Here is a 12,074-nt window from a genome sequence, read left to right as displayed (position 1 = left end):
ATTCGAATTAAGCAAATTACAAAAGTTTTTATTTAATTTTATGCTTTGAAACCATCTTGTTATGTTTGGCAAAAACTTGATTTAGTTAGATGGTTAAATAATTGGGACGTTTTTCATGAAAGTTTAATTACATGCCTGGCTGAACATGAGTCTGTAATTACAAAGGCAACAAAAAGACTACTACGTGTTTGTGCATAATTTAACCTTTATTTAACTAGGCAAGTCAGTTAAGAACAAATTCTTATTTACAATGACAGCCTAGGAACAGTGGGTTAATTAACTTGTTCAGAACAACAGATTTTTGTCAGCTTGGGGATTCAATCTAGCAACCTTTCGATTACTGGCCCAACGCTCTAACCACTAGGCTACCTGCCTCCTCTAACCACTAGGCTACCTGCCTCCTCTAACCACTAAGCTACCTGCCTCCTCTAACCACTAGGCTACCTGCCTCCTCTAACCATTAGGCTACCTGCCTCCTCTAACCATTAGGCTACCTGCCTCCTCTAACCCCTGGCTATCTGTAAATGATGTCAGAGGGTTGGAATGTGCCCCTAGCTATCTGTAAATGATGTCAGAGGGTTGGAGTGTGCCCCTAGCTATCTGTAAATTATGTCTGAGTGTTGGAGTGTGCCCCTGGCTATCTGTAAATTATGTCAGAGTGTTGGAGTGTGCCCCTGGCTATCTGTAAATGATGTCAGAGTGTTGGAGTGTGCCCCTGGCTATCTGTAAATGATGTCAGAGTGTTGGAGTGTGCCCCTGGCTATCTGTAAATGATGTCTGAGTGTTGGAGTGTGCCCCTGGCTATCTGTAAATGATGTCTGAGTGTTGGAGTGTGCCCCTGGCTATCTGTAAATTATGTCTGAGTGTTGGAGTGTGCCCCTAGCTATCTGTAAATGATGTCTGAGTGTTGGAGTGTGCCCATAGCTATCTGTAAATGATGTCTGAGTGTTGGAGTGTGCCCCTGGCTATCTGTAAATGATGTCAGAGTGTTGGAGTGTGCCCCTAGCTATCTGTAAATTATGTCAGAGTGTTGGAGTGTGCCCCTGGCTATCTGTAAATGATGTCTGAGTGTTGGAGTGTGCCCCTGGCTATCTGTAAATTATGTCAGAGTGTTGGAGTGTGCCCATGGCTATCTGTAAATTATGTCAGAGTGTTGGAGTGTGCCCCTGGCTATCTGTAAATGATGTCAGAGTGTTGGAGTGTGCCCCTGGCTATCTGTAAATTATGTCAGAGTGTTGGAGTGTGCCCCTGGCTATCTGTAAATTATGTCTGAGTGTTGGAGTGTGCCCCTGGCTATCTGTAAATGATGTCTGAGTGTTGGAGTGTGTCCCTGGCTATCTGTAAATTATGTCTGAGTGTTGGAGTGTGCCCCTAGCTATCTGTAAATTATGTCTGAGTGTTGGAGTGTGCCCCTGGCTATCTGTAAATTATGTCTGAGTGTTGGAGTGTGCCCCTGGCTATCTGTAAATGATGTCAGAGTGTTGGAGTGTGCCCCTGGCTATCTGTAAATGATGTCAGAGTGTTGGAGTGTTCCCCTGGCTATCTGTAAATGATGTCAGAGTGTTGGAGTGTGCCCCTAGCTATCTGTAAATGATGTCTGAGTGTTGGAGTGTGCCCCTGGCTATCTGTAAATGATGTCAGAGTGTTGGAGTGTGCCCCTAGCTATCTGTAAAATATGTCAGAGTGTTGGAGTGTTCCCCTGGCTATCTGTAAATGATGTCAGAGTGTTGGAGTGTGCCCCTAGCTATCTGTAAATTATGTCAGAGTGTTGGAGTGTGCCCCTGGCTATCTGTAAATTATGTCAGAGTGTTGGAGTGTGCCCCTGGCTATCTGTAAATTATGTCAGAGTGTTGGAGTGTGCCCCTGGCTATCTGTAAATTATGTCAGAGTGTTGGAGTGTGCCCCTGGCTATCTGTAAATGATGTCAGAGTGTTGGAGTGTTCTCCTGGCTATCTGTAAATGATGTCTGAGTGTTGGAGTGTGCCCCTGGCTATCTGTAAATGATGTCAGAGTGTTGGAGTGTTCCCCTGGCTATCTGTAAATGATGTCTGAGTGTTGGAGTGTTCCCCTGGCTATCTGTAGATGATGTCAGAGTGTTGGAGTGTGCCCCTGGCTATCTGTAAATATTGTCTGAGTGTTGGAGTGTGCCCCTGGCTATCTGTAAATGATGTCTGAGTGTTGGAGTGTTCCCCTGGCTATCTGTAAATGATGTCTGAGTGTTGGAGTGTGCCCCTGGCTATCTGTAAATGATGTCAGAGTGTTGGAGTGTGCCCCTGGCTATCTGTAAATTATGTCAGAGTGTTGGAGTGTTCCCCTGGCTATCTGTAAATGATGTCAGAGTGTTGGAGTGTTTCCCTAGCTATCTGTAAATTATGTCAGAGTGTTGGAGTGTTCCCCTGGCTATCTGTAAATGATGTCAGAGTGTTGGAGTGTGCCCCTGGCTATCTGTAAATGATGTCAGAGTGTTGGAGTGCTCCCCTGGCTATCTGTAAATGATGTCAGAGTGTTGGAGTGTGCCCCTGGCTATCTGTAAATGATGTCAGAGTGTTGGAGTGTGCCCCTGGCTATCTGTAAATGATGTCAGAGTGTTGGAGTGTGCCCCTGGCTATCTGTAAATGATGTCTGAGTGTTGGAGTGTGCCCCTGGCTATCTGTAAATGATGTCTGAGTGTTGGAGTGTGCCCCTGGCTATCTGTAAATTATGTCAGAGTGTTGGAGTGTTCCCCTGGCTATCTGTAAATGATGTCAGAGTGTTGGAGTGTGCCCCTGGCTATCTGTAAATGATGTCAGAGTGTTGGAGTGTGCCCCTGGCTATCTGTAAATGATGTCTGAGTGTTGGATTGTGCCCCTGGCTATCTGTAAATGATAATAAGAATAATACTTGTGCTGGTTGGATAATATAAGGAATGTAAAATGATTTATACTTTTACTTTTGATACTTAAGTATGTTCTAGCAATTACATTCAGTTTTGATACTTAAGTATATATATATACTGGGTGACTTTCACTTTGACTTGAGTCATGTTCTATTGAGGTATCTTTACTTTTACTCAATTATGACTTTTGGTTACTTTTCCACCACTGAATGTACGGGAGGCGGCTCATTAGAATATTTTGGGGCGTTGTTTGTTCACAGCTCTTTTTGTGCAACTGTGAGTGAGAGTGTGTCATTCCATTTGATCAAATCTGTTGTTTTACACTATTACATGTTATGTAGGACTATGGCCAGAGATGGTGTCTTGTGAAAGACTCACGTATGGCCTTGTGTCAATTGCGAACGGTTCACTAAGTCAAGTCTCTCTTCAGGGAACCCCAGCTGTTCAACTTGTCGATAAACACAACAATAAAACCTACGGAACTTTAACAATATAATATAGTGATTAAATCAGATATGATATGTATGGCTCTTTCCATGACATAGCCACAGACTGACCAGTTGAAAGCTATGATCCCTTATTGATGTCACTTGTTAAATACACTTCAATCATTGTAGATGAAGGAGAGGAGACAGGTTGGAAAAATTCTTTTTTAAGCCTTGAGACAATTGAGACATGGATTGTGTGTGTGCCATTTAGAGGGTGAATGGGCAAGACAAAATATTTAAGGGCCTTTGAACAGGGTATGGTAGGAGATGCCAGGCGCACCGGTTTGAGTGTGTCAAGAACTGTAAAGCAGCTGGGTTTTTCAAGACAACTGTGGGAACCATTGGGGTCAGCATTGGCCAGCATCCCTGTGGAACCCTTTCAACACTTTGTAGAGTCCATGCCCTGACGAATTGAGGCTGTTCTGAGGGCAAAAGGGGGTGTATCTCAATATTAAGGTGTTCTTAATGTTTTGTACACTCAGTGTAGCTCCGTTCTCCGTAAAGGTTCTATAAAGAACCATAAAAAAAGTTTTTTATTTAAGGGTTTTTGGTGCTATATACAGTATAACCTTTTTGATGGGTTCTTTATAGCACCATACAGGTTCCATTTAGAACCTTAAAAAAGTCCCATATAGCACCAAAAAGGTTCAGCCAAATAACCCTTATTTGGTACTATATAGAACCATTTGTATTTAGTGTGTGTGAAGAGTACTTACTGACAATCACGACACACAGTAAAAATAGTGAGAGAGAGAGAGAGAGAGATATAATGAGGGAGAGCGAGAACGAGAGAGCGAGAATGAGAGAGAGAATGAGAGAGAGAGAATGATGGTGAGATAATGAGGGAGTGATAGAATGAGAGAGAGATAGAATGATGGAGAGAGAGATAGAGAGAGAATGAGAGAGAGATAATGTGGGAGAGAGAGAATGAGGGAGAGAGAGAGAGAATGAGGGAGAGAGAGATAATGATGAGAGAGAGGAAAGAGAGAGAATGAGAGAGAGATAATGTGGGAGAGAGAGAATGAGAGAGATAGAATGATGGAGAGAGAGGAAAGAGAGAGAATGAGAGAGAGAATGATGGAGAGAGAGGAAAGAGAGAGAATGAGAGAGAGAGAATGAGGGAGAGAGAATGAGGGAGAGATATAATGTGGGAGAGAGATAATGTGGGAGAGAGAGAGAAAATGAGGGAGAGAGATAATGTGGGAGAGAGACAGAAAATGAGGGAGAGAGAATGAGGGAGATAGAGATAATGTGGGGGAGAGAGAGAAAATGAGGGAGAGAGAGAATGAGAGAGAGAGAGAGAATGAGGGAGAGAGAGAATGAGGGAGAGAGAGAATGAGGGAGAGATCTGTATGTGTGGTTGCTTCGTGTGTGAGAGGGAGACATGGAGGGATACAGAGATACAGATAGAGTTTGAGAACTTCAAGGAGAAAAGGCGTGAGAGAGAAACGGTGAGCGAGAGCTGTGTATTGTTACCTGGTGAGGCTGCAGCACAGTGAGAACTATGGAGTCTTTGCAGCATCTATAGAGAGGACAGAAAAGAGGAGAGGAGTGTGGAGTGGGTTAGGTAACACCAGGGCTGTGGCATTGGAAGAAACTGTCCTGTTCTTATCTGCTAGACCTCCTCTCTGTTCTCTGTGTTCTCAATGACTCATCTGTCTCATTATGTTTCCATGGAACACATGAGGCTTAGAGACAGACTATTTCTCCATGAATTTATCCTTCAAACACACAGAACGATCCCCGCTGTACTGCTGCTGCTGCATTTACTGCAAATATTCTGCTCTTATGTGTTGTGTGAGTTCACACATTGAATGAACTCAGAAAAACATTCCCACCAAAGCTTTGTCCTGTCCTAGACTCACATAAAGTGTAGGCTATAGACGAATAACAATCTAGAGACACATTGCATTGGACTCAATCCTTATCTCCCCCCCACCCCTTACCTTCCTAACCAAACCCACCGCCTCCCTCCCCCCTCCCCTGTGGTGATATAAAGGATGTTACCTTACAAGGTCTATGACTCTCTCCCGGGAAGCCTCGCTCACCACCTCCTCATTGATGGCCAGGATCTGGTCTCCAGGAAGAAGTTTGCCGATGGACGGGCCGTCTGGGACAGCACACACACACACACACACACACACAGGCAGAGGAACGCTTAGTCTATGAGTAATGGACACACAGACAAAGACATCAAACTGACAACACTCATATATCATCTCTCTCTCTCTATCTCTTGCTCTATCGCTCTCTCTCTCACACACACACCCCTACCTACCTGCAGAGACGGAGCGTACAATGACTGGTCTCTGGCTGCCTGCTATGAATCCGAAGCCTTGGCTGGGGTGGCGCTGAATGCAGACCTGTCGAGCTGAAGCTGGGCCAGGAGTCAGGCTACCACTGTCCATACCATCCTGGCTCTCTTCTAACATCGCAGGGCTGCACCGGGAACACACACACACACACACACACACACACACACACACACACACACACACACACACACACACACACACACACACACACACACACACACACACACACACACACACACACACACACACACACACACACACACACACACACACACACACACACACACACACACACACACACACAGACTCAGAGTATGTAGAAATGTGTTGTGACCCTACGTAGGGAGGAAGTGTAGTGTACCTGTCACATGTGTTTGTGTGTCCATCCTGGACCTTGGCCATCCCCTGAGAGGAGGGAGGAGCATGGGGCGGGGTCTCACAGAAAGGAGATCGGTCTGATTCTCAATCATTCACCTGAGAGAGGTGGAGGATGGACAGAGAGGGGGAGTAGGGAAATAGAGAGGGGGTGGGGGGGGGGGGGGTGAAGGGAGGAGGGATGGAGCGGGTAGGGCATTATATATGTGATGGAGTGGAAGGAGGAGAAGGAGGGAATAACATTAGAGATTGACGGGAACAATCACATGACTGAAGCAAATTCCAACAGAGCCTATAAGATTAAAGCCTATAAGACTTAAAGCCTATAAGAGTAAAAAACTCAATTGCTATAGGCCAGGGGTATTCAACTCTTACCCTACGAGGTCTGGAATAAACCAGGGGTATTCAACTCTTACCCTACGAGGTCTGGTATAGGCCAGGTGTATTCAACTCTTACCCTATGAGGTCTGGAATAAACCAGGTGTATTCAACTCTTACCCTATGAGGTCTGGAATAAACCAGGGGTATTCAAATCTTACCCTATGAGGTCTGGAATAAGCCAGAGGTATTCAACTCTTACCCTATGAGGTCTGGAATAAGCCAGAGGTATTCAAATCTTACCCTATGAGGTCTGGAATAAGCCAGAGGTATTCAACTCTTACCGTATGAGGTCTGGAATAAGCCAGGAGTATTCAACTCTTACCGTATGAGGTCTGATATAGACCAGGTGTATTCAACTCTTACCCTATGAGGTCTGGAATAAGCCAGGGGTATTCAACTCTTTCCCTATGAGGTCCGGAATAAGCCAGGGGTATTCAACTCTTACCCTATGAGGTCTGGAAAAGACCAGGTGTATTCAATTCTTACCCTACGAGGTCTGGAAAAGACCAGGCGTATTCAACTCTTACCCTACGAGGTCCGGTATGGACCAGGTGTATTCAACTCTTACCCTATGAGGTCCAGAGCCTGCTGGTTTTCTGTTCTACCTGATCATTTATTGCATCCACCTGGTGTCCCAGGTCTAAATCAGTCCCTGAATAGAGGGGAATCATCCACCTGGTGTCCCAGGTCTAAATCAGTCCCTGATTAGAGGGGAATTATCCACCTTGTGTCCCAGGTCTAAATCAGTCCCTGATTAGAGGGGAATCATCCACCTGGTGTCCCAGGTCTAAATCATTCCCTGATTAGAGGGGAATTATCCACCTTGTGTCCCAGGTCTAAATCAGTCCCTGATTAGAGGGGAATCATCCACCTGGTGTCTCAGGTCTAAATCAGTCCCTGATTAGAGGGGAATCATCCACCTGGTGTCCCAGGTCTAAATCAGTCCCTGATTAGAGGGGAATCATTCACCTGGTGTCCCAGGTCTAAATCAGTGAATAACTAGAGGGGAACAATGAAAAAAAACAGTGGAACTGGCTTTGAGGTCCAGAGTTGAGTTTGAGGGGTATAGGCTATTTGTTGTTATGAAACCACCATCCAGTTTCTTTCAAGCAAGCTACATTTGTGGTCCAGCCACAAAACAGCATGGCTTCTACACAAGGGCGAAAATTACTATTTTGAAGTTGAAAGATACGATATACAGAACACACTCTCCATCTGGGTCCCAAATGGCACCCTATTCCCCTAGGACTCTAGTCAAAAGTAGTTCACTACATCACTCCATTGAGTCCCAAATGGCACCCTATTACCCTAGGGCTGTAGTCAAAAGTAGTTCACTACATCACTCCATCTGAGTCCCAAATGGCACCCTATTCCCCTAGGACTGTAGTCAAAAGTAGTTCACTACATCACTCCATCTGGGTCCCAAATGGCACCCTATTACCCTAGGACTCTAGTCAAAAGTAGTTCCCTACATCACTCCATCTGAGTCCCAAATGGCACCCTATTCCCCTAGGACTCTAGTCAAAAGTAGTTCACTACATCACTCCATTGAGTCCCAAATGGCACCCTATTCCCCTAGGACTCTAGTCAAAAGTAGTTCACTACATAGCGATAGGGTACCATTTGAGATGCGACCTGTCTCCACATCTCCAACACACTCAATAGATCGTGTTCTACACCGAACAAAAATATAAACACAACATGCAACAATTTCAAAGATTTTACTGAGGTAGAGTTCACATAAGGAAATCAGTCAATTTAAATAAATTCATTAGGCCTATGGATTTCACATGACTGGGGATACTAGATATTTAAAAAATATATATATATTTCACCTTTATTTAACCAGGTAGGCCAGTTGAGAGCAAGTTCTCATTTACAACTGCGAACTGGCCAAGTTAAAGCAAAGCAGTGCGACACAAACAACAACACAGAGTTACACATGGAATAAACAAACATACAGTCAATAACACAGTAGGAAAACATCTATATACAGTCAACGAGAGCGTACAGGTCGCAGTGGTGGGTAGTATATGGGGCTTTGGTGACAAAACGGATGGCACTGTGATAGACTGCATCCGATTTGCTGAGTAAAGTGTTGGAGGCTATTTTATAAATGACATCGCCGAAGTCAAGGATCGGTAGGATAGTCAGTTTTACGAGGGTATGTTGGCAGCATGAGTTAAGGAGGCTTTGTTTGCGAAATAGGAAGCCAATTCTAGATTCAAATGTTGGTCACAGATACAGAAAAGGTAGGGGCATGGATCAGAAAACCAGTCAGTATCTGGTGTGTCCACCAATTGCCTCATGCAGCGCGACACATCTCCTTTGCATAGAGTAGGTCAGGCTGTTGATTGTGACCTGTGGATATTGTCCCACTCCTCTTCAATGGCTGTGCGAAGTTGCTTGATATTGGTGGGAACTGGAACACGCTGTCGTACACGTCGTTCCAGAGCATCCCAAACATGCTCAATGGGTGTTCTGTCTGGTGAGTATGCAGAATTGTGTACATATCCTTGTGACATGGGGCCGTGTATTATCATGCTGAAACATGATGTGATGGCGACGGAGGAATAGTACAACAATGGGCCTCAGGATCTCGTCACAGTATGTCTGTTCATTCAAATTGCCATAGATAAAATGCAATTGCGTTCATTGTCCGTAGTTTATGCATGCCCATACCATAACCTCACCGACACCATGGGGCACTCTGTTCACAATGTTCAACAACACCATACTCGTGGTCTGTTGTTGTGAGGCCGGTTGGACGTATTGCCAAATTCTCTAAAAATATGTTGGAGGCGGCTTATGGTAGAGAAATTATCTTGGCAAAGGAGAAATGCTCAGTAACAGGGATGAAACAAATTTGTGCAAAGAAATCCGCTTTTTGTGCGTATGGAACATTTCTGGTATCTTTTATTTCAGCTCATGAAATATGGGAACAACACATTACATGTTGTGTTTATATTTTTGTTCAGTGTAGTTTCTTCCAAATCTTCTGACCCCAGATAAAGAATGTACACCGGATTGAACAGAAGAAGAGAGAGTGTGAAAGAGGATTTGAGGATGTAAACAGAGAGAGGGAGTGTTTACATGCACTGCACTGCAGGCCTTTTTTTAAATACATCTGTCAGAAAGCAAAGTACTTAAAATCTGTGTAAGGCAGAACAACTGAATGAACCTAGCTTCTAATGGCTCTAGTGACGAAGAGGCAGCTGAGGTCAACAACAACAACAACACATTCTCATTTCCAGATGCCTACGTGGGAGTTCGAGGTATGGGGGAGGGACAGAGAGGATACACATAGATGAAGAGAGATAGAAAGAAACGGTGATATACCATTGTTTTATCTCCTTTTAGTGAGCTGCATATTCTGACAGTGTCTGCTTAAAGATGAGACGCTGATTGGAATTTGAATGGGACAGATTGCATCTGGAGGACTAGCATAAGACACAGAGAGAGAAAGAGATAAAAGAGAGAGAGAGACAAAGGAGAGAGAGATAAAAGAGAGAGAAAGCGAGATAAAAGAGAGAGAGAGAGCGAGAAAGAGAGAGATACAAGAGAAAGAGAGATAAAAGAGAGAGAGGAAGAGAGATAGATAAGAGAGAAAGAGAGAGAGAGATAAATAAAAGAGAGAGAGGGATAAAAGAGAGAGAGATAAGAGAGAGAGAGAGAGAGAGAGAGAGAGAGAGAGAGAGAGAGAGAGAGAGAGAGAGAGTGAGAAGGAGAGAGAGAGAGAAAGCGAGAGAGAGAGATAAGAGAGAGAGAGAGATAGAAAGTGAGAGAGGGAGACAGAGATAAGGAAAAGCTAAATGTTATTCAGATACTGATGATCCATTTTACCCACAGTGTCGGGTCTGTGGAGAGGCATAGATAAATACAGGGATGACAAGCCATCAATACATGAGCACAGATGATTCAGTGGAGTCAATGGTTGATATTTATGGTCTGTCACATTTGTTTTTCCTGATAACGACAGAAGGGCATTGGAGGAAAATGTCACCTCTCCAATCACAGCACAGCGTTAATGATACCTGACTAATCTATGACAGGCGATCAATTGACGATTTATATCCATTTCAAAGATCTCTCGTCAAGGGCTAGACTCATTATAGCAGTATGCTAACAATTAACTAAAAGGATTATAATGTGTGTCCCAAATGACACCCTTTTCCCTTTATAGTGCACTACCTTTATAGGGGATGTGGTTACATTTGGGAGGAAGACATAGCATGATATCAGCCTAGCTAGCACATTTGGTTTCTTGGAAGTTGTGGGAACATATGTTTTTGGTTTCACATTGGTTGTGGGAATGAAGCATACGTTTCGTGACCGGTAAAACAGAACAGAAGTGAAAACTGCGCCTGTACTGGGAATGTATATTTAGTAGATTGCAGGGAGGTTCTGAAAACGTTTCTGGGAGGTTTTATTAACGTTCTGAGAATGGAAGTTCTAGGTTATTTTGAGTTTTTTTAAATAACTTCCTGAAAACTTACACTGAATGTTTCAATGACATTGCTATCTTATTTTGGCTTAACTCCAAGCATAGATAGAACACATGGAGATTAATTATCTTAGCCCTGATCATGCAAACACATTGTAGTTGTTGTTGTGACATGGAATCACTGAGATTCAAACCTATAATCGTCTGTTCTTTACTCATGGCATTAGTCCACAACACCACCAGGACGGAGCTAGCATACTATATATATTTTTTCCCATGCGAAGGTGTTCATTTTTGTCTATTCAAATAGACCGGATTTCAAACGAGAAAAAAAACGAATTAAGATCAGGTGTGGCCAATTAGTGGGCACAGCCAACACACCTAAACACACTTAACAAGATAGAGGATATTGAGAGTTTTGCTGATGTTTAAAAAGAAATGTATATGTTTTTAAATAGGTATTATGTTTTTTATAAAAAGTTTTCTAAATGTTCTCGAAACAATTTGAGAATAGAACCGTAAGGAAACCTGTAGGAAACGTTATGCTGGACTACTGAAATTCCCACAAAAGAACGTTGTTTCATAACATTCTTGGAACAATTAGAGAGCATTCCCAATGTCAAACCAGTTGGAGAACGTTCCTAAAACATTATCCAAAATTAATACAATGCAACAGTAAACATGTCGTCCCCCATAAATGACGCAACACCCCCCCTTGGGCCAATTGAGATATCGCGTGAGACTATTGCGTGTGACTATGTTACTATAGGTCTCGCCTTGGGCCAATCAATTTCATTTAGTAACTGGTTCTCTATGGCAAGACAAAATCATTCTGCCAAGTTTTGTCAAAATCGGGCCAGTGCTGTCTGACCTATAACGTGTGATTAGCAACTATCTATCCTGTACCATTCCCAAAGAGTTTATGGGAAGGTTGTAGGCAAAATAACCATAGGACAACCACGCTCTCACCAAGCGCCAAGAAACATATGGTTCTTAAAATGTTATGTGCTAGTTGAGAAGGGTTCCCTGTCAGTATACAGACTGCGTTCTCACTGGTTCCTAGCAAACAGTGAACGTTCATACATTAGGTAACCATATATTGTTTGCTGGGAAGTTGTTTTCAGGAACTTGTGAAACTCCTGATGTATAATGTTTGTTATTTATGGTAATTCAGGCTGAAGTGTGACGGTATTTAA

General features: G+C 43.5%; 1 protein-coding gene across 3 annotated transcripts in view; it reads right to left on the bottom strand.

Annotated features, from left to right (window-relative positions):
* frmpd3 (FERM and PDZ domain containing 3) overlaps positions 1-12,074 on the bottom strand; it is a 274,057-nt gene that overhangs the window by 33,457 nt on the left and 228,526 nt on the right. For 2 of the 3 annotated variants that reach the window (XM_071399534.1, XM_071399535.1), the window contains exons 3-6: positions 6,040-6,152; positions 5,642-5,802; positions 5,371-5,473; positions 4,840-4,885 (exon numbers count right to left, since the gene is read on the bottom strand). In XM_071399534.1, the coding sequence (XP_071255635.1) occupies positions 4,840-4,885; positions 5,371-5,473; positions 5,642-5,802; positions 6,040-6,080 (351 nt within the window). In that variant the 5' untranslated portion in view covers positions 6,081-6,152. Of the gene's footprint in view, positions 1-4,839; positions 4,886-5,370; positions 5,474-5,641; positions 5,803-6,039; positions 6,153-12,074 lie in introns of those variants that run through there. The other variant, XM_071399536.1, reaches the window with a different exon arrangement.

Source organism: Salvelinus alpinus, chromosome 4 (genome assembly GCF_045679555.1).
Source record: "Salvelinus alpinus chromosome 4, SLU_Salpinus.1, whole genome shotgun sequence".
NCBI lineage: Eukaryota > Metazoa > Chordata > Actinopteri > Salmoniformes > Salmonidae > Salvelinus > Salvelinus alpinus.
Note: the sequence above shows the minus strand (reverse complement) of the source record. Positions and strands in the feature narration are given on the sequence as shown.